The 22,692-nt window shown below is 44.0% G+C and overlaps 1 protein-coding gene across 1 annotated transcript in view; it reads right to left on the minus strand.

Annotated features, from left to right (window-relative positions):
- Window positions 1-5,000: 5,000 nt before the first annotated feature.
- Window positions 5,001-22,692, minus strand: part of ednraa (endothelin receptor type Aa) — a 23,826-nt gene continuing 6,134 nt past the window's right edge. Inside the window, exons 4-8 of the mRNA XM_030788069.1 lie at window positions 18,289-18,487; window positions 7,951-8,103; window positions 7,327-7,460; window positions 6,919-7,027; window positions 5,001-5,997 (exon numbers count right to left, since the gene is read on the minus strand). Of these exons, the coding sequence (XP_030643929.1) occupies window positions 5,860-5,997; window positions 6,919-7,027; window positions 7,327-7,460; window positions 7,951-8,103; window positions 18,289-18,487 (733 nt within the window). The 3' untranslated portion in view covers window positions 5,001-5,859. The remainder of the gene's footprint in view (window positions 5,998-6,918; window positions 7,028-7,326; window positions 7,461-7,950; window positions 8,104-18,288; window positions 18,488-22,692) is intronic.

The raw sequence follows: 22,692 nt of genomic DNA on the forward strand, positions 1-22,692 counted from the left end.
TTGTCTTCTACATGATAAATGCTCATTGCTCTAACACACCAATACAGCATATAGTAATGAAGCAAGCACAGGTCTCTACAATATTAATACTTCATCATGGCAATAGCCATGAGGCACATTTTCCTTAAGCGAATTGCAGTCATAATGCAAAGCGATATTTTCCCCACACCCGTTATCCACCCGACTTGAACCAAACGTAACCCCAGTACTGAGCCACGTGAGGGGAGAGCCACGCCAGACTGAGAGGGATTAAAGCACCCTGGGGCCGGGACTAATATTATCCTTGTATAGATTTATAAGGTCTTGTTTTGGATGGTAACCAGCATAAACAGGTATCAGGGAAAGCACGCCTCTTCAGCCATGGGAATACACACGTTTGTGATTACTTATTTATTTCAAAACATCTGCTGATGGCCTTCCTGTCAGAGCGTGTTTTCTGTCTCTCCCGAGACCCCTAAATTCAATCCACACGCTACAGACTAAATCAGAGCGGCATGTCTCGGGCTGTCGCATTAATTAGTATTTATCTTTCACATGGACATAAGTGTACTTTGCAGACAACTTTTCGGCGTTCCTCTTTTGACAAGACCCGACGTCCAAGGTGTTTTGCGAATATTTTCTATAGCACATAACACTATGAAAAATGTCATAATTCGCCCTGGTTTCTGTCAACATTTTTGGACTCAGTCAACACAGATATTTTGGGTTATTTGGACTGTATGAAATCCCTTTGCATGAAAGACGAGGTCATGATGTATGCCTTGAAACAGGGCGTCCCATTGGCTGGCACAAGGTGGCACCGCCTAACGGGCTCTCGCGATTTGCTGGTTGAGTTTGACCCCTGCTCCGGAATTCGGAGAAGTTCCAAATTTTGTGTGCTCTCAGAAATGCGTCACTGGCGCGTTCTCGGGCTTGGGGAGCAACGGCGGGCTGGAGATGGAGACTATCTCACCTCACTGGCATGAGGGAGCCGGGCCAGGGTCTGTTCTCCGGGGGTAAGGGCACATTCGTGTATTACCTCAGCTCAGACTGTGTGTACCCTGCGGTACTTACACGCAGACACAGGTTCTGGTTCCGTGCAGACAGAGGAGTCTGTTCCATCTCTTTGAACCTAAACTGAACCATCTTGACGTGACTTGAGCAGAGGGCAAAATTTGGTCAGCGCTCGGTTTATGAACACACAGAGCGGGTCTTCGGGAACAAATGATAAAACCCAGATTTATGCAGTGGCCAGAAAGCGCAGTCAGTCTACTCAGCGTTGCTATCTTTAAAACGTACGACCAGATAGTTTTACTATGTCTAAAAAGAGCCCCGTTTGGGGCTCTCTCTGCTCCAACAGATAGGTCATGCTTTCTGCAAAGTGGAGCCTGCAGAGACACACTCCAGCATGGAATTTCCACTCTAATGAGCTCAAAGCACATGCTCCGACATCTTGTTTATGGCAGAAATGCATATGCACTCCTGCCCAAGTCATTTGTGTGTGTGTCTGTGTGTCTGTGTGTGTGTGCGTGTGTGTGTGTGTGTGGTGTGTGTGTGTGTGTGTGCTTGCGTGCGTGCGTGTGTGCGTGCGTGCGTGTGTGTGTGTGCGTGTGTGTGTGTGTACGCGCGCGTGTGTGTGTGTGTGTGTGTGGTGTGTGTGTCTGTGTGTATGTGTGTGTGTGTGTGCGCGCGTGTGTGTGTGGGTGTGTGTGTGTGTGCGCGCATGTGTGTGTGTGTGGTGTGTGTGTCTGTGTGTGTGTGTGTGTGCGTGCGTGTGTGCGTGTGGTGTGTGTGTGGTGTGTGTGTCTGTGTGTGTGTGCGTGCGTGTGTGTGTGTGTGTGTGTGTCTGTGAACAGGGATGGGGATGTCTGTTAACATAGAAAGGGAAAGTGTTTTTGGATGTGAAGGCCATGTTCTATATAAAGGCCTGTTTCTGCCCCTCCAAGTCCCTGAGCTATTTGACTTTGAGCCTCATTCAATTCGTCCCTGGCAAGAGCAGAGGTTCCCACAAAATCCTACAGAGCTAAAGCCTCATCCCTCCTTCTCCCAACAGGCTGCAACCTAGTTTTTCTCTCTTCTCTTCTTCTTCTTCTTCTTCTTCTTCTTCTTCCTCTTCTTCTTCTGTCCACCTCCTCAATCATTTCATAAGAGGAATTGTTCTAAACATTTGTAACCACAGGAATTTGGAAGTTTTCTTTGGAGCCCGTTGGAAATCCAGGGATTATTTGGGGATTTTTTTTTTTATTATTTTTTTCCATGCACCATTAGATTGGGTTGACCTGTCTAACTTGTCATTTATCATCACACTGTAATAATGAAAAAATGACTTTTAACAAGCGAAGGACTGAAGCCAAGCATCGCTCGCCCAGTCTCGTGGTTTGTGTGAGCTGGTTCTCATTTCTGTTCTGGATCAGGACTTGTGCGGTTTTTTAAATGAACTCCGGAACATAAGACTTAAATGACCGATTTAAAACGACGTTTATCTTGATCAGTTCAAACAGGATTATGAGCGGTATCAGGTCACTGAGATGGTCTGGGTCCTGTGTTTAAAGGGTATCAGGAACAAACAGAAATAAACCAGATACATTTATATGACAGAGGATTCCTTCTCCCACCAAACGAATGACTGAGCTTTTCTGTCAGATGAAGAGTGCGAATGTGCATTATAGTTTTATATGACCTATCGAATTTAATTGTTTAAATAATTCCCTCAATTCCATTTTAAACACATTCAAACAAACAAACAAACAAACAAACAAGCAAACAACCCTCCACATCTGCTAATATCAGCTGATGCCAGTGCAATGGAATGAGTTTGGAAAAGGGGCCTTGTTTTAAGTGATGCTGGTTTAATGGGAGCCAGTCTGGGAGCGGCCAGTTACTCATGCTCAGTGTGCTCTTGTGTGGGTAGGCGATTCACATCCCCCGGGCTGACTCCAACGACCCCAAACCCTACGTTTCCAAAAAGGTCAGAGTTCTCCGCGAATCACTGCCAGACTGGAGCGTCTTCCCAAAGCACATTCCCGAATCAGGAACAGATGCTCCCCATGGGACTGCCATTCCTACAAGGGAAACCTGCTCGTATCAGGAGACGGGGGGGCTAGATCTGAACAAATACACTTCAATACTGTGAATATCCGCAATGAGACTTTTAATGTACATATATATTTATTTATATATATATATATGTATATGAAAAAGAAAACATTCCTTGAATATAAGCCAGGTGGGAGCTATGATGGGAACCCAGCAAACTGTCATTTGACCCCAATCAAAAGTGCAAGAATTTCTCTTTCTAAATTTCCTCTTTTCTGAATTTGGTTATTAAATTACATTATACAAAAAAGAAAGGAGAAACAAACAAACAAACAAACAAACAAACAAAAATCATTCATTAACACAATATTCAGAACACAAGTTTGATTCTGTTTCTTACACACACACACACACACACACACACATTAGTACACAAACATTTCTCATCCACCAAAGAATAAAGATGTACATTGAAATGACATGGTACAGAGATGGGGAAATTCTGAGCTTATGCTGACATGAAATAGTGGCTTCTTTCCACACAAAACTTTAGTACAAAAACTTGTAACATTATTGCATATTTCTTGCCAGAAAAATAAAATAACAAATTCAAAAATAGGAGATTAAAAATGAGAGTTCTGAGTGTTTCATTCTCAAAGTGTCTGCAAAAGACATCAGATGTTTTAGCCTCCAGTGTTTGCCAGTAGCAGGCAAACGCCATTTTCCGCGACAAATTTTAATACGATCCAGAAACACATTTCAACACCCCCCACCCCCCCCCCTCCCCGGACTCTGTCTTTCACAGAGTGTTAATGAACACAACTGCTCTGAACGCACAATCAAATAATACAAGATACACAATAAGTCCATAAAATAATACAAGATAATACCATAAATCAATAGTTTTATAGTGATATACAATCAAATTATACAAGCAAAAGATCTTAAGGGTTGTAATATGAACAATACACAACAAGAACCATAAATATGTCTTGTGCTCAATTTCACAGTGTTGTAAGAAAAAAGGCAGATATATTTTGGCTTAGCATTCTTTTGTCGTTTTCTATAGACGAAGAGGGCCCCTTGTTCCCAAGCCCTTCGGCTGAACCCACAAACTGTCATTTTTGTTTCATGATGCAGGCCCTGGGTTTGTTGCCTTTGGATCGCTTCCTGAAGCTTGCTCGTAAATTTAAACAAGGTTAAAAATCATTAGCCCCTCATTCTTACCGCTCGACTGAACGCCGACGGCTCGAGAGCCCGGAGTGGCTCCGGCTCCGCTGTTTTGGGCTAGAACATTCTGTAGAGATTTCTTAACCCCCCACCCCCCACCCCCCTTTCTTTTCAAAGAATCATCAAGGTGCACCAAAGCGCCTTTTCGTTTGTGTTCACAGGGTCTGACCCCCCCCCCCCCCTCCAATGCTACTACCCCCCCCCCCACTTTTTTTTCCCCAACACCCCCAGTTTCCAACAGGCTGGATACACAAAACATAATATCATAGTAATACGTTATCTGAGGCTAATCCAAGCAATATTTATACAAAACACAGAGCATTGCAAAATCCTGATATATCGTGTAGTAATAAAAGCAAATCTTGCTTCATGTAAATCATGAGCCACCGACCGTGAGAAGCCACTCTGAGACAATCCAGAAAGATTATATAATCCTAATTTGTATAAAATCCACTGACGTCCAGCGTACTGAATGACTATGCAAAACAATAGCAGTTACTCTAGAGCCTTTGAGTGGCTTTTTAAAGCTTGACCCTTTTTTTTGTTAACGTTTGTGTTTTTAAGACTGATCTAGGATCAGATCTCTGACTCTCACTCCAGACCAAAGTGAGATAAAAAAAAAAAAGATCGTAGATTTGCAGTTTAAAGACAGATCTGATCTGATCGGAGTTTCTTCCACTCCTGAGCAGCATAGTAAGAGAGCACTGGCACTAACTGTACACATACACACACACACATACACACACACACACACGCACACACACACTCACACACACACACTCACACACACACACACACACACACACACAAACTGACCCCCCTTGGTTTCCTGTGGCTCCCGGTAGGACTCAAGCAGCTTGGAGCAGGATAGGAATAACACACTCATCATCTGATTGGCTGTAATTTATAGCAAAGACTCAGCTGCATCCTGTCACTGTTCCCCTCCGTCCAGCTCTCACGGTAAAACAGCACTCCAGAGGTCCCTGGGAACAGTTGTTCAGGGACTCTGGGAAACCTTTAAATACATCAGAGTGATTGTCTACTCACTGTGTGTGTGTGTGTGTGTGTGTGTGTGTGTGTGTGTGTGTGTGTATGTGTATGTGTGTGGTGTAGTGTGTGTGTGGTGTGTATGTATGTGTCTGTGTGTGTTTTAGGCAAAGCTAGTTTACTGGGGTTGATGACTTGACTGCACACTCACGGTGTGGGGGCACAAAATGCTGTTCCCCACTAGGTGAACAATGTGTTTTCCCAAAGTGTATTGTTATTATTGGTAAACCAAAAGTGTCGAAACATTTCTTTGGTTAAGGTTAGGGTTAGGGATAGGTTAGCATTCTTTGGTTACAGGAAACTGAGAGTCAGTGGGACCTCCCCACTTCGATATGAGTACAATACATGCGTGCGTGTGTGTGTGTGTGTGGTTATATATGTCATTTTAAATGGTCTCTCATTGAGGGCAGGCTCAGAAGTACTGTCTTTTTCAGCACACGCACGTTGCCGTAAAGTTCCAGACCCTGAAGGTTTGGCAGGAGTATTCGTGGAGCTGAGTGCAGGGCTGCCTGTAGTGAGTCCTCCCGGTCACTGGTGGCGCCGTATTTTGAAGCCAGAAGCAGGAGTTCAATCGCTGTCTTTGCGGAGGCTGCGGTCTGTGTGGAGGTTGTTGGGTTCGTGATTCTTACACTGGATGCTGGTGCCGTTCATCAGACCAGTACTGGTGACCTGTGATTCCGAGTGACACCAGCAGCACAAACAGGACTGGTGGAAAGAGAGAGAAGAAGAAGAAGAAGAAGAAGAAGAATTAAGATTGAGATTGATGGACACAGGGGAAGGTTAGTAATGGCAGTGTGATTAAGAGAGCACATGTGATGTCCAATAGCAAACCACTGCGTCAAACCCACAAATCTCTTCTCTAGACGACAACCTGGTCCTAACAGTTGAGCTGCCAATTAGTCATATGTGATAGGAACAGACAAGATAGCCCTCCTCCAAAATCCAAACATTCAATTCATTTATTTATAGTGCACTTAGCTTTGCTACGCCTGGAATCACACACTATGTTTATGCGGAGCGAAAGGTGATAGGTTTTTGAGTGAGATGTTTTAGACGCCTATTAGCTTTGGCATTTAGCGTAGCTTGCTTTGATCTATCTGAGCACAGCTCCGGGAATTCATTACTGGAAAACGCGGGAACGGAGAGGGTTCGGCATTGCGGAGTTAGATTGAGTGCTCTCTTTCTTTCATTCCCTCCCTCTCTCTCTCTCTCTCTCTCTCTTTCTCCCTGAGCAGAACCAGTGTGGTTGATCTCTCTTGGTGCTCCATGGGTAGAGTGCTTTAGCTTGCTGTCCCACCCTCCCAAATGACCCCATAAATCAAACTCTGGTTTACATATTCTTGGAGGAATGTTTCACGGCGCACCGTTTACACGTTGGCTAGACATATGGCGGGAAAGGAAAGTGCTGGGATGGGAGGATTCCGAGAAGTAGAAACGAGTTTTCTGGAGGTAAAGTTGTCTCATATGGTCTTATTAATGTGAAGTTACCTTGAGTTTCACTACAAAAATAAATCTAAATTCACCGCTGAAGTACAACTACATGCAATGATGTCTTTGTCTGTTTCAGAATGTCGGCGTTAGAACGATAACGTTATCATGCTAACAAAAGACAGAGGGGGAACTCACCTTGAAGCAGTTTTTAAATTTCTTGCTGACAAAGTAGAGAATGATGGGGTTGATGCAGGAGTTGATAGTGGCAAAATTAATGCCCAAATAGTCCAGGATCAACAGGAAGCTGAAAATAATGATTGCATCAGGTTGTTATCACATGTTAATAACTATCGACCATTAGGCTAACATCACAGTTAAAAGTGACCACATGACATCCTCCTTAAAGTCATACTGAAAAATAAAGTTACACCAAACGAACAAGTGCAACCTACACATCCATACTATAGCACAGACTACAGACCAATCACTTCAATGCTGCAGAGGACACAAAGCACAGAATCACTTCACACTCTGGCTCAGACATGAGAGGAGCTGAAGCCATATGTTTAAGACACTGAGCATGAAGAGGGGAAGTCGTCTCACTTGAACAGTTCGCAGCGAGCGGGATCCTTGTCGTCGTAAACCACTTTCTTGAGGATCCTGCCCAGGTGGAGCGGCAGCCAGCAGAGAGCGAAGATCAGGACCAGGCAGAACACGGCCTTGGCCACCTCCCGTCTCTGCGCGACAGAAACAAGTTATTACGGCTGCCGTCGTCAGAGGGGAGAGAGAGGAGGGTATTTTGGCTTACGCGCCATGAGCCGTGACATTTCAAAAACAAACGGGAATCCGGTAAACTGGAGTCTGCGTCAACGCAAACATAATCAACCTCATATAGGGAACCGTTTAAGCAAGATTCTGACTGGGACATATGGTGTTACAACATTCCCATGCCTGGCTGTTCCCACCGACTGGGGTCATTGCGATGATGTGGAGGCTCTAAACTCTCATTACATCATTCTTGCAGACATCTCTGCTGCAGCATGTAACTGTAGTAAACTGCAACATTTGTCTGAAGAGTCATTCTGATGCCAAGCCTCAGTGAAGCTGTGACTCGCAGTCAGCTATGCCGTGTACATTTGATTGGCACTCTCTGTGTGCCAGAGCATGGCTCTGATTGGCTGTTGGTGGTTCAAAGCAGCCAGGATTGGCTGGTTGTAACGGGCTCACCTGTTTCAGGTGCTCGCTCAGGGCGATCCGGAGGCTTCCGTTTCTATGGCTCAGCATCTCGCAGGTCATAAGCGTGTAGAAGATTGCGGTGCAGGCCAAAGGCATGCAGAAATAAAAGCCAAAAAGCCACCAGTCCTTTACTTCCACATAGTACTATAGAGCGAGACCGAAAACACACACACACACACGCACACACACACACACACACATACAAAACAAAACAAAACAAAACACAAAAGAAGTATGATTAAAATAACCAACCGAAAGTAACGTATGACAGAATCAGCGTTATAGTCACGCTAGGTTTATGGGCATCTGAACATTATCAGTGAGGTTTTGCATTTAGCAGTCATATTACATACGGAATTCTCCGCTAATGGTGCAAGAACCTGGAAACAATTACCCCATAAAGTATACGTTGATAAAAACCAATTTTTTCCCCCTCTCCGAACGGTGAGCGCGGCACAAAACCCATTTGACTCCTTCAATTTCCCACAAAACAACACAAAACTGTGATGCAATCATAAAAGGAGACAAGCTCAGTCAGAAACGTAACTTGACAATTACAGTCTGGAGAGCATTTTCTCCCTCAGAACTCACGCCCTATACACCAAACCCGTAAGCCCCACCGTTTCCGCGGTAATGCGATAAAAACACATGTAACTGCTTTCTCCCCCCATAAACCTTAAAGACTGTCAGGCCGTAACGTGAGGGAGAGCTTAATCTTCGGTGTCTGTGTGTGAAAGAACAGACTCTGTGTCTCTGACTCTCACATATGGCTTTGCTGGAGGGGGGAAGATATGGGCTGGTTGTGATTGCCAGGGCTGGTCTGTGATCAATTAGCTTCTCTAGGCTGGGGAACAAAGAATGTGATGTTCAGATATTCCCCAAAGACAGCAGAAGGTACAAAAAGACTTCCAGCTTTTCTCTCCTTCCTATTTTTTTTTTTTTTACCTCTGTGAAGGATATTCGTTTGGTCTCTTTTTACAGAATGTATGTTTGATTGGAAGCGATGAAACTTCGGCAGGGTGAGACTTTACATAATGCCTTTTTTGACCTCATTACATTACACTGTTTTGTTTTTAAACTAGGCCTTCACACCAAACTACAGGTTTATCCTTTACCTTCCAACGCATTTACACTTCAGCTCTGAATGCCTAAACGCAGTCTCTTAACATTACATTCACACTCTCTATTCATCACAACTTTAAATGATATCTTCACTTTTACACGACCCATTTCTACAGTTTTTCCCTCATGTCTTTCCATGTCCTTACATTGCATAGCTTGATGCCTTTACACTAATGTAGCCCTCCCACTAAGCTGATTTTGTTGAACTATGTTACATATGTGTTGTGGCCTACCACCACTCTATACACACGCAAGGGAGGAGCTTGGATGGGATCCACCGGCAGGATATATGTCTAAGGGGTTAGTCTTGCCAAGGGTGTCAAAGAGGCCTGGGCTAGCCTATGGAAATGGCTATCACTAATGCCGAATGGATAACCTCCCTTGCTGATTTGTTATTAAAAATACGAGCCCCCACTTTGAGTTTCACCCTCAAAGATACAAACGATAAATACTGTGTCCTACAATGAACATTTATTTGCCCGCTCACGCATCAGTAGTCAACAGAAGTTACACACATGCACACACATATATTCACACAAGAAACAACCAACAAGGTGACATGAAAATAAAATAAAATTCCCGGGTTTTGACATACAGAGACAGTCTGGGGTACCCCTTAGTTGGCGCGCATGTCGAAATGGTGGACCAAGGCACGTATTTTGTACTCACTGAACCTTTTGACTGTTCACAAAGGAAGTGTAGCAAGACCTCCACGGCTGAAGAGTGAAGTTGACTGCGCTGTCTTTGCTGCTCCGTCCGCGCCGAAATCTCAATGGCAGTCGTCCTTGACAAAGTTCGGGAAAACTCAGTGTCCACTGTAGTAATCCACAAAATGGCGAGCACTCGAACTCTTCTAATTTCGCCAGCACCTAGCAAAAAAACACCTCCAAAACTGTCTCGGAAACAAATATACACTGGGGAAAAACAAAACTACAAACGTACTTTGCCTTTTGAAACTTCTGGTTGACTTTGGAAAACTTTCGGGTTTAATTCAACACAATTGAACATTTTCTCTACGTTCATTGTCCTCTCGCTGCTTTCTCTCTTGCATTCTCTCTTCACACTCTCCCAATTACTTCTCGAAAACTCTCTCTCACATTAACCAGACACACCCATGTAAATTGCTGCCGTCAAACGATTGGTTAAAGCTGGCCTATCGTGTCTTGTTTCCTTATTTTGTCCTCCAATGAACTAGTTTTAACTGTAAAATGAACATCGTAATGAGCTCTTATAAAATGAAAACGCTTGCAGATTTTAACAGCACTTATTCACTGAAAACATTTACAGATTCTAACATTAATCAAGACATTATGATGAACACACATGAAATGAAAACAGTTGCAAAAAAACTCAGACATTGCAATCACACTTGCATCTTGGCATTGTACACAACAGTATTCGAAAATAATAAACTTATGCCTCCCACAGGGGTGCTACACTCTCCCCCCACTAAAATCGGCATGTCCCCATGACGAAGGTAAACAGAAAGAATACATTACTGTAACACATCAAAGTCAACTTTTACCAAAAACATACTTTTACCTCAACCTATCCACTTAAACAGGGTACTAACATATCTTACTGTGAGGCTTGGGGTAAATCTAACTGATCCACTATCCTTCTGTAATGGTGTAGAGGAATGTGTAGTTACTTTTACTGAGGTAGGCTGCCCTGGCGAGTCATAAGTAAGCCTTTCAGGGGCCCTTCTCACTCTCTGTGGTCTTGTAATCTCCTCTGTCTGTTGTGTCATCTCCGCTGCTCTAGGAAGTGTTTCTTCGTGTCCTTCTGTCTCATGATCTTGGTTTGCATCATCTATTTCTCCCATCTCTGCCTCTTGTCTTGTATCGTCTGGCCTTTCTTGTTCCCGAGGGGAATGCGCAGGTAAGTTGTCACTGGAAGCATCAGGTAAGGCATCAAGGTCAAGGGTCGCCACAGGCCAACCTACATCAAAATCTAGGCCAAAGGCCTCAGCGCGTTCGCCTTTGTCACTACTTGGCATCGCCATCGGTCGTGAATAGTAATAGGTGTACATACCCATCTCATCATCCTCCGACTCAGAGTCTGACTTCCGGTCATCACCATCTAATGTGTGCTTCTCCACAGCCTCAGAGACTGTTGTTCTCTTGCCTTTAAGCCTCTTACTGGTTCTTTTTCTTTGCTCAGAAACCTCTGGGGTTGTCGCTGGCCTCAGTCTTACCTCCTGTCCAAGTGGTAAAATCAGATTTCGGTGGAGAACCTTTTTAGGGCCATCACCATCCTCCGGCCTCAGCTTGAACACAGGCAGACCTGGCATCTGACTTTCAACAACATAAGGGGTCGAACTCCAGCGATCGGCAATCTTATGTTTTCCTTGAAGGCCAACATTCCGGATTAACACCTTGTCACCAGGAGCAAGTGGACAATATCGAACTCTCTGATCATACCGCTTTTTGTTCCCTTCGTTTCTCTTCCCAGCCATACTTTCTGCTAACTGGTATGCAGCCTGAAGATCTCGCTTCATGCTTGCGACGTACCTCAGGTAAGACTTTGGGGATGAGCTGTCCCCTGCAACTCCGAAGCATACATCAACCGGCAACCTAGCTTCACGGCCAAACATTAAGAAGTATGGACTATAACCAGTCGAATCGTTTCTCGTACAGTTATATGCGTGGACTAGGTAACTAATGTACTGGCTCCATTTGCCCTTCTCAGCAGAGGTCAGTGTTCCAAGCATATCCAGCAATGTCCTATTGAACCGCTCAGGCTGGGGGTCGCCTTGAGGGTGATATGGGGTGGTTCTGGATTTCTTTATCCCAAGCATGCCCAGAAGTTCATGAATGAGACGACTTTCAAAGTCTTTTCCCTGATCGGAGTGCACTCTTTTAGGCAAGCCATAGTGAATGAAATACTTTTCCCACAGCACTTTGGCGACTGTGGATGACTTTTGGTCCTTAGTGGGAAACGCTTGGGCATACCGAGTGTAGTGATCTGTAACCACAAGTACATTGCATATATTCTTGGAGTCAGGCTCGATTGACAGGAAATCTATGCAGATAAGATCCATGGGTCCATCACTGGTAAGATGTGACAGTTCAGCAGCTCTTGTTGGAAGTGTCTTTCGTTGAATACACCTGGCGCAATTCTTGCAATACCTTTCAATCTCTGCTTTCATGCGAGGCCAGTAAAACCTCTCTCGCACCAGCCCATAGGTTTTGTCAAACCCTAAGTGGCCAGAATGATCATGCAATGACTGAAGCACTGTCTCTCTGAACTTTTGTGGGAGCACCAGTTGCTGCACCAATGGCTTATTGGGCGGCCTAGAGACTCGGTAGAGGACTGAATCCTTTAACTTCAGCTTCTCCCACTCTTTAAGTAACAATGGTACATCCGGGTGCTTCCCTCTGTCAGCACTGTTTACATCGTTCTGAGCAACAGCTCTCAATACTTCCCCAATGCATGGGTCTGTGTGCTGCGCCTGAGCAATCTCAGCTGAACTCAGCTTGGGCAGCTGATGGGTGCTTACTGCAGACACATTGCAATATGCCCGGGGTATAGCCTGTTTAGACGCCCCTACCAGGTCAATGACTCTGTGTGGTGGTGAGTATTTGGGACTGCCCACATGGGATGCCTGACACATGGCTTTGACACTAGCAGAAGGAATGGTCTCCCATTCGTCACCACGAGTATTGGTCATCACATGAGGACGACGCGACAAGGCATCTGCATCGGTGTTCTGTTTACCCGGTCGATATTTCAAGCTGAAATCATACGTTGACAATGCAGCCAACCATCGATGTCCCACTGCATCTAATTTGGCTGTAGTGAGGATATAAGTTAACGGATTGTTATCCGTATGCACCTCAAACTTCGCTCCATAGAGGTAATCGTGCAGCTTGTCGGTAACCGCCCACTTTAAAGCCAAGAACTGAAGCTTGTGTGTGGGGTAATTCTTCTCGGATGGAGAAAGGCTCCTGCTGACAAAAGCGACAGGACGTAGACCATCCCCTTGATCTTGGTAAAGCACACCTCCCAAACCTTCTCTGCTGGCATCAACATGCAGGGTGTAAGGTAACTGCGGATTGGCAAAGGCCAGGACAGGTGCTTCAGTGAGACGTTTCTTGAGCATCTCAAAGGCTGCTTCACACTTTGCGTCCCACCTAGAACCGAACGGCTCAGAGGGATGGAACAGCTGCTTTGACTCATTATCCTCCTTGGGATTTTGACTACCTTTACCTTCTTTGGACTTCTGACCATGCTTCCCTGCAGTGATACAGCCCTTCAACAGCTGGTTGAGTGGGTAACTGACTTTGGAATAGTCTTTCACAAAGCGTCTGTAATATCCACTGAAGCCCAGAAAAGAGCGAAGAGCGGATATGTTCTTTGGACATGGCCAAGACTTCACAGCCTCCACCTTGGAGGGGTCCGTAGCGATACCATCTCTTGAAACAATGTGTCCCAAGTAGTTCACTGAAGTGCGACAGAACTGACATTTGTCCAAGGACAACTTAAGCCCTTCCTCTTTCAGCCTGTCCAACACTTTCATCAAACGTTGCTCATGTTCCTCGAGGGTCTTCCCGAAGACAATGATATCATCTAAATAAACAAGGACTTCCAAAAGGTTCATATCTCCAAGTGTTCTCTCCATAGCGCGCTGGAATGTGGCCGGGGCACCAGAAATTCCCTGTGGCATTCTCTCAAATTGGTAAAAACCAGCTGGACAGATGAAGGCGGTCTTTTCTTTGTCAGCCTTGTCCAGAGGGATCTGATAGTAGCCGCTCCTCAGATCCAGCACGCTGAACCACTGGCTACCACTCAGGCAGGTAAGAGCATCCTCAATACGTGGCACTGTGTACTGGTCAGGAATTGTTCTTCTGTTCAATGTCCTGTAATCCACGCACATACGTATTGTGCCATTTTTCTTGCGTACCACCACAATGGGTGAAGCATAAGGACTTCTCGACTCCGAGATAATACCAGCTTTGAGGAGTTCGTTAAGATGCTTCCTAACTTCTGCAACATCCCCAGGAGGCAGACGTCGGGAGCGCTCTCGAAAAGGCTTATCGTCGGTCACCCGAATGGTGTGTTCTGTGTTCTTTGCACATCCAACATCAAATTCGCCTCGGGAGAAAACTTCCTTTCTCTCCATCATCTTCTTGCACAATCGTTCCTTCCACTCCTGGGGTACTGGGGAATCACCAAAGTTGAACGCAGACGGGGTCAGCTTGGCCAAGTCTGTGTGTTTTCCCTTCACTGGGTCCTCATCCACAACATCTACTGGAAACAGGTGTGCAATGGGCATCCCACGTTTCAGAGTTACTTCATGAGTGGACAGATTCCTTACGATAATCTTGATGCGACGGTTACGAACATCAGCAGCCTTTTTGAGGGTGGGTAACACCAGAAGCTCATCAGGAATTGGACCACCTCCAGAATGATCAACTAGGACTGTCTCCGTTGACAGATGACCAGGGAACTTAGGAATGCCGGTAACGGTTGCAGCTTCCCCTGGGGGTAAAGTCATAGGCTTAGCTTTAGCAAGCCATACGGTGCCTCTTTCCATCTCAGCAGCCTCATTTGAGAGTTTCTGAAATCTCTGGTAGGCTTGTTTAATCTCAGGATGCACAGTCATGGTACTTAGGAAATTCTCACCTCCTTGGCGTTTACAGGAATTGAACAGTCGCCTCACCACAGAGGTATTGGTACCCACTATGATGGAAGTCTCCCCTTTGATGGTTGGGTCAGGACACACAAGCACAAGTGTCTCAACTGTCTCGGCTACTCCAACTACATCGCTACTAAACTCAAGCTTCAAGCACAGGTAACCATCATAGGGATACTCTTTGACACTGAGTCCCCATATTTCCAAACAGTCAACTGGAGTCAATGGCATGTGTTTCAGATACTTGTCGTAAAATGAGCGGTAAAGAAGGGTAACTTGAGACCCGCTGTCAAGTAAAGCTTTTGCATATATGTCTTCAATTCGCACTGAGACAACAGAGCTAGGCCCAATTAGGCCCACTGGAAGTACAGCTTTCTCTCCTTTCAGCGGTTCACACTTTGTGGAACGTGTCAACCTTGGGGCGCCAGCCCGTTCCTCTACTGGGCCCCTGCGGAGTTTCCCGACGGCCGCTTCAGCTTCAGGAGGCGTTTGTTCACCTTTCTGAGGTTCTCTGGATTCTGGCATTCCCGCTGAAAATGACCATCTTCACCACATCTGTAACAGAAGATGTCAGCTCGGTTCAGCTTTTCTGGTAGTCCCTCTTGTGCTTTTGCAAAGGGATTTCCCTCTGGCCTCTTCTTACTGCTGTGGGGTGGGGTCTGTGCAACTAATGAAAGTGAAGAGACAGAGAGCAGGCGAGTGACCTCAGTCTTAAGCCCTTGCACTTCTTTGGCAAGACTCTCTAAAGCAGGATCTTTTCCGGTACAAGCAGATACAGGACTGGACTCAAGCCGTGGTGACGCAGCTGAGACGGTTGCACATTCGACTGGCACAAGCATGGTGGATGCAGCGACATGGGTAGCACCAGGCCTCTCCAGTATCATATTCTCCTCCTCTCTCACGTCACGGAGCAGTTCAGTGAAGGTAGGGGCAGATCGGAGTTTGTAGGTCATTCTAATACGGAGGGCAACAAGGTCATGAGGCAAAGCACCTCTTGCAACCTGCTCAATGCGGGCTCGATCCATGTCCCCCAGATTGATGCCACCTTTCCGGAACACAGAGTGAAGCAGTTTGTCAATTCTAAGCAGATATGCTGAAAGCTTCTCACCTTCAAGCTGGAACGTGTTACGAAACTTAAACAGGAGATCTGTGGCGCTCTCTGTAGTTCCAAAGGCTGTCTCGAGGGCTGTTAAGTAATCACTGGCCGTAGCATTGGGGTTACTGACTCTCAGGCATCTGACAATATCGGCAGCTGGCCCTTTAAGACTCTCTGCTATTCTCTGTTTCTTTAATGAATCTGCACACTTCCACTCACCAAGCATGTGAGTTGTCTGTTCAGCCCACGCATCATATTCTTCCTCTCCATGGGGAGTTGGCTTCACGCCAGAGAACATACGAAGTTTGCGGTAGACTGGACTTTCGACTGCTGCAGCCTGACACTTATCAACCAAAGAGGATATAGCATTCACCAGCTGAGTGTTTAGGTCTGGACCTGCAGGGGAGGACGTTGCAGAGTTAAACAAACCCTCCATGTCAGCAATTGTCTTTCCTTCATTGGCCAGGAATGTCATCAGTTTAGCCTGAAAATCTTCCTTCTCTGTGGGGAGTTGTAATGGTGAAGCTTCAACAGCAATACTGACCAACCAGGGAGCCACCTCACCTCTTACACCTACCTGCTCGGGTACTTTGATTGTACTGATATCATTGGAAATCTCAACAAGAATTAACTGACTTTTCCCAAAGGATGCTAAACAACGGCCTCTCACTTTGGATCGACCAAAGACTTCTGCATTATCTAGGACCTGATAAAGAATCTCATCAGTAACATCAACAAGCACATTACTAAGTACAATGGCATTTTTAGGGTTAACACCCTTGTCCTCACACCAACTTAATATCTGCTCTTTCTCCATATTGTAATAAAGTTTTCACAGAAACAATCAATATACACCCTCAACAACAAATCTGATGCACACAAGACAAGTTCACATTTGACACAGTATTACCATTAAATTACAAGCATAATAACATGTTCATCTTAGAAAAAAAAAACAGCATACAAACTAATCCCGGACGAGCCCCCACGTGTAGCCCTCCCACTAAGCTGATTTTGTTGAACTATGTTACATATGTGTTGTGGCCTACCACCACTCTATACACACGCAAGGGAGGAGCTTGGATGGGATCCACCGGCAGGATATATGTCTAAGGGGTTAGTCTTGCCAAGGGTGTCAAAGAGGCCTGGGCTAGCCTATGGAAATGGCTATCACTAATGCCGAATGGATAACCTCCCTTGCTGATTTGTTATTAAAAATACGAGCCCCCACTTTGAGTTTCACCCTCAAAGATACAAACGATAAATACTGTGTCCTACAATGAACATTTATTTGCCCGCTCACGCATCAGTAGTCAACAGAAGTTACACACATGCACACACATATATTCACACAAGAAACAACCAACAAGGTGACATGAAAATAAAATAAAATTCCCGGGTTTTGACATACAGAGACAGTCTGGGGTACCCCTTAGTTGGCGCGCATGTCGAAATGGTGGACCAAGGCACGTATTTTGTACTCACTGAACCTTTTGACTGTTCACAAAGGAAGTGTAGCAAGACCTCCACGGCTGAAGAGTGAAGTTGACTGCGCTGTCTTTGCTGCTCCGTCCGCGCCGAAATCTCAATGGCAGTCGTCCTTGACAAAGTTCGGGAAAACTCAGTGTCCACTGTAGTAATCCACAAAATGGCGAGCACTCGAACTCTTCTAATTTCGCCAGCACCTAGCAAAAAAAACACCTCCAAAACTGTCTCGGAAACAAATATACACTGGGGAAAAACAAAACTACAAACGTACTTTGCCTTTTGAAACTTCTGGTTGACTTTGGAAAACTTTCGGGTTTAATTCAACACAATTGAACATTTTCTCTACGTTCATTGTCCTCTCGCTGCTTTCTCTCTTGCATTCTCTCTTCACACTCTCCCAATTACTTCTCGAAAACTCTCTCTCACATTAACCAGACACACCCATGTAAATTGCTGCCGTCAAACGATTGGTTAAAGCTGGCCTATCGTGTCTTGTTTCCTTATTTTGTCCTCCAATGAACTAGTTTTAACTGTAAAATGAACATCGTAATGAGCTCTTATAAAATGAAAACGCTTGCAGATTTTAACAGCACTTATTCACTGAAAACATTTACAGATTCTAACATTAATCAAGACATTATGATGAACACACATGAAATGAAAACAGTTGCAAAAAAACTCAGACATTGCAATCACACTTGCATCTTGGCATTGTACACAACAGTATTCGAAAATAATAAACTTATGCCTCCCACAGGGGTGCTACACTAAACCTTTCTATACTTTTACATCACTCTGAATCACAGCTTTCAACACCTTTAAACTACACCTGTGCACTATGCAGATACGCTCCACTTCTTTAACAGACCATTTGGCACCACACAGATGTAAATGCAGATCTAACGTCCAGAGAGGAGCCACCTTATCCGAAATCATCTAAAATTTTCGCTTGAAATCATTTTGATCGTAAAGGCTGCAGACATACCCTCATGACGTCCGTCTTGGGAACGAGCATGCAGGTGCGGAAAGTTGCATTCCGGTAGCTGAAGCTGACCATGTCGAAAACGACGGCCTCGGGAACGGCCAGGAGGATGGAGACAGCCCAGATGGAGATGATCTTCACGGCCGTGAGGAAGGAGATACCCACCCCCTGCACTCGACTCCAGGACGCCACTGCCCTGTACCTGTTTCACAGAGTACCAAACACAGTGAGTGGGGAAGACTGGCTTTTGAAGGAACTGTGTTGGTTCTGATTTCTGTGTGTCGTGACTCTCTGCTGATCCGCCACTGGACAGAACTTAAAGTTAATCACAAAGCTGTTTCATCTGTGTGAGACCTCAGTCATCGTAAAAGCTGTGTGTTGTCCTGAACAAGGGTGTTGGCTAGATGTATTAGTATAGAATACAAAGCAAAGGACTTCGATTCAGAACCACCCGGAATTAGAATTCAGAATTCAGGATCAGTTCTTAGGGCTTAAAACCATTGAAATCATCACGCTGCATCTTTGGCATGGAAAGGTTAGATGTGAGCTAACTGACAATGAGGACTGGATAAACAGCAAAGTGCGATTAATAAAACTGTTTGTTTGTTGTTGTTTTTGCCGATGCTGTTGTTGTTGTTGATGTTTAAAAAAGAGGACTGATGTGTAGCAGATGTGAATTTTTCTTAGGCAGTTTTGTGGATAAACCTTGAACCTCTAAAGATATGTTTGTAGTGATGTTTTCTGCAGTTTGGCAATGCATAAATTTCTGTATTTCGCTCGTTACATAGAAAACCTGAAAATGCCCTGAAAATTCAGTGTAACATTAGAAAAGCTGTACCATTTTGCCTGAAACTTTCCTTCCAAGATCACAGCAATTATGCTCAGAGAAAATTAGGTTTTGAGTCTCAAAGTCAGTTGATTTCCATAAGGAAGTCTCAAGCAAAGATTCAGGATCAGTCCTCAGCCCAAAAAGATATAACCACACCACCGACCAAGGCACTGCAGCCTTTAAACCCAAACTGACCTGAGATCTGTACTCAGGTGCAATGTCTACCAATATCAGGTGGATATAAGGAGAGTGAGGTGTTCCAGCTGTAGCGTAGTTCAACCGCTGGTGACACCAGAAAGGTTGATCCAAGTTTAATGAAAAGGCTGTTTTGTGTTTGAATATTCATAGTACAGCAATGCTTACAGACATAACAGTGTGCTTGATGAATTAACACTGGCTGTTATTTTCCTTGTTGTAAACCATGTTTGCCTGTTTGTTTCATTAATAAGTTCTCTCCCGTGGATGTCTGAGTAAAATGGTGCATCAAGATTTTATGTGTTTCGATATTTTTTTCATGAGCCATTTGAACATCCCTGTCAAACAACAGTGGGGCATTTATATTTCACCAAGTGGTGATTATCCACCTTTCAGACACTCGGAAAAAGACTGAGAGAACGTAGGACGGTTAAGACACAGAAAACACAGGCGCAGACAAGACGCGAGGAATGCGTCCTCCACCGTGTTCGTAATCAAATCAAAGACATCTGTGCCGCGAACAGCGGAGAGGCTAGCCCTGCTTTCTTCATCCACAGAACCTGTAACACGTCTTCACTCAAACGTATGGCTAAGAAAAAGAAAAAGGGAAAAAAAAAAAAAAAGAGAAAGAAAACGTTGAGAGGAAATTCTTGTTCTTTTGAATAAACGTCTAGACGCGGTCGATCTTATCGTGTAGTCTTGCCTTCTGGGATTAAAATTTCTCTTGTTTACAACTTTTTTTGATTTTTGAGTTTCTTCCCAGTGGTAGCCATGGCGATGCTTACAGAAGTCAATGGGAGAAGAATCTCCCTAGTCTGTTCTTTCCAGTTTTTACCAGTTTTGGGGGGGGGGGGGGGGGGGGGGGTGGGGGATGATGACAACAGAAAAGAGTTGCATTCTGAGAATTTGTTACCGATGCAACAATAACAACAATGTGTTAAGAACATGGCATATCCCACTGCTTTATCTTAATTATCCATACGAAAAGTTAAAATCCTTAACCAAAGGTCTGGAAGCAGTGTGGGTTTTTTTTTTTCCTTTTTCAAAACAAGTCTAAAAATACGAAAGCCAACTGTGTACACAGTAAACACAGCGAAACAGGAGCCGTTTATTTTCATGTGAACGCCGCATCCATGAATAGAGAGACGAGCCTGTTTCCCAGCCCGCGTCGGCGAGCGGTTTTTTCTGAGGGAGGGAAAAACAAACCAGAGTGCAGGTGTTTTGTCGAGGAGGAAGGGGCCGCTTAACGAGAGAAGACCATTAAATCTGACCTTCTAAAGAGGCGCTTTCCCACCTCCGCAAAAGGACACTGCTCTCGCGGATCCTGCCTCTCATCCAACCAGCAAATCTATTGACGGTCTTTTTTACAAGAGCGACAGCCACGTGAAAAGATAAAAAAAAAAAATTCTTTTAAAAATCTTCTTTCTTCAGCTCAGCTGGATGTCTACTGACTTCATCTGCCCACAAAAATAATTATTTCACTGCAATGTTTTATACAGCTGGTGAAGTGGCTGCTTACTGGAAGCAATGAAATGATAACAAAAAAAAAAGGAAATTGTAAATATTTTTTGCTTGTATTTTTAATCTCGAAAAAGAAATCAAAACAAAACAAAACGAGTCCGCACTTCCCAAGAGTCTGTTATGTAGATAGCACTGGTCTCCAAATGTTGGCATTGGAAATTGCTACCCTTAATGAATGAAGAAAAGAAAAGAAAAGAAGAGAGAAGAAGAGAAGAGAAAAGAAAAGAAAAGAAAAAAGAAAAGAAAAGAAAAGAAAAGAAAAGAAAAGAGAAAAGAAAAGAAAAAAGAGAAGAAGAGAAGAGAAGAGAAAAGAAAAGAAAAGAAAAGAAAAAAGAGAAGAAGAGAAGAGAAGAGAAGAGAAAAGAAAAGAGATGAAGAGAAGAGAAGAGAAAAGAAGAGAAAAGAGAAGAAAAGAAAAAAGAAAAGAAAAGAGAAGAAGAGAAGAGAAGAGAAAAGAGAAGAGAAGAGAAGAGAAGAGAAGAGAAGAGAAGAGAAAAGAAAAGAAAAGAGAAGAGAAGAAGAGAAGAGAAGAGAAAAGAAGAGAAGAGAAAAGAAAAGAAGAGAGAAGAAGAGAAGAGAAGAGAAGAGAGAAGAGAAGAGAAGAGAAGAGAAGAGAAGAGAAGAGAAAAGAAAAGAAAAGAAGAGAAAAAAAGAGAAGAAGAGAAGAGAAGAGAAAAGAGAAGAAGAGAAGAGAAAAGAAAAGAAGAGAGAAGAAGATAAGAGAAGAGAAGAGAAAAGAGAAGAAGAGAAGAGAAAAGAAAAGAAAAGAAGAGAAAAGAAAAGAGAAGAAGAGAAGAGAAGAGAAGAGAAGAGAAGAGAAGAGAAAGGCTGAGTCTAAACGCTGAGCCTTTACTTGATGGAGTGCTTTCTGTGCAAACTGCATTGAAGGAAACAGGTCATATGTGTCACAATGAAAATATATGAAGTAAGTTGAAATGCTGGCCGTGTATCTGGGCTGTGAAAACAGTCGTTGGCGAGGTCAGCATCATGTGTTTCTCGTTTGCGAGCAGGCAAATGCCTTGGAACATGAGGGAGAGACCAGACTTATGCTGTATAAAGATTATGCTGTAAAAGTTGTAAAAAAAAAATATATATATATATATATAATTTTGTGGTAGAAAATAGATCAACAAAAGACTGTTTTTTATAGAAATGAACACTGTATTATTCTATTTGTAATAATTTGCATTAACGTGTACTTTTCACAGGGAGTCATAGATTTCCTGATGTGTGCTTTTAAAACCAAAAAGAAAAATGAACCATCTGAAACCCTAACCCAGGGCTCTGACATCTGCCCTTTGACCTCTGACCCAAAACACTGACCCTATGCCTGAAATCCTAAACTCTAACCTCACCGTGACCCTGGCTTTAACCTGGAAGTGGTACGGGTCTCATGCATAAAATCACACACACACGCCCATCGCTCGCTCAGAGAAGAGACAGTCTCTGGCTGCACTGAACCGTCAGACAGCGACAGAGCCTCAGGGGTTTTTTTTTTTTTTTTCATTTTCTATCAGAACCTGTTTAATATGATTCAGTTAAAAAACATCAGCCGTTTTGATAAACGCAGGGAAAAAAAAGAAAGGTTTTTACATGATTTCTAAACAACGGCTAACGACACTGGTGAGCTTTAGAGGTTGAAAAATGGGTCTTAAGTGTACATTTTTGTTCTTTATTCTTTCTCTAATAGAATTATACGTCTCAAGGTTAAATGCAAACGTGTTGCTTTAGTTAAACCTCACAGAAGGTCTGTGTGTCTATCACATTTTCATACATATATACATACATACATACATATTTCCTCCAAATACCAATCAGTTCTGAGTCACTGACACATGACAAAGCAATGTTTCCTCAACGCC

Source organism: Chanos chanos, chromosome 11, assembly GCF_902362185.1.
Source record: "Chanos chanos chromosome 11, fChaCha1.1, whole genome shotgun sequence".
In the NCBI taxonomy this organism is placed as follows: domain Eukaryota; kingdom Metazoa; phylum Chordata; class Actinopteri; order Gonorynchiformes; family Chanidae; genus Chanos; species Chanos chanos.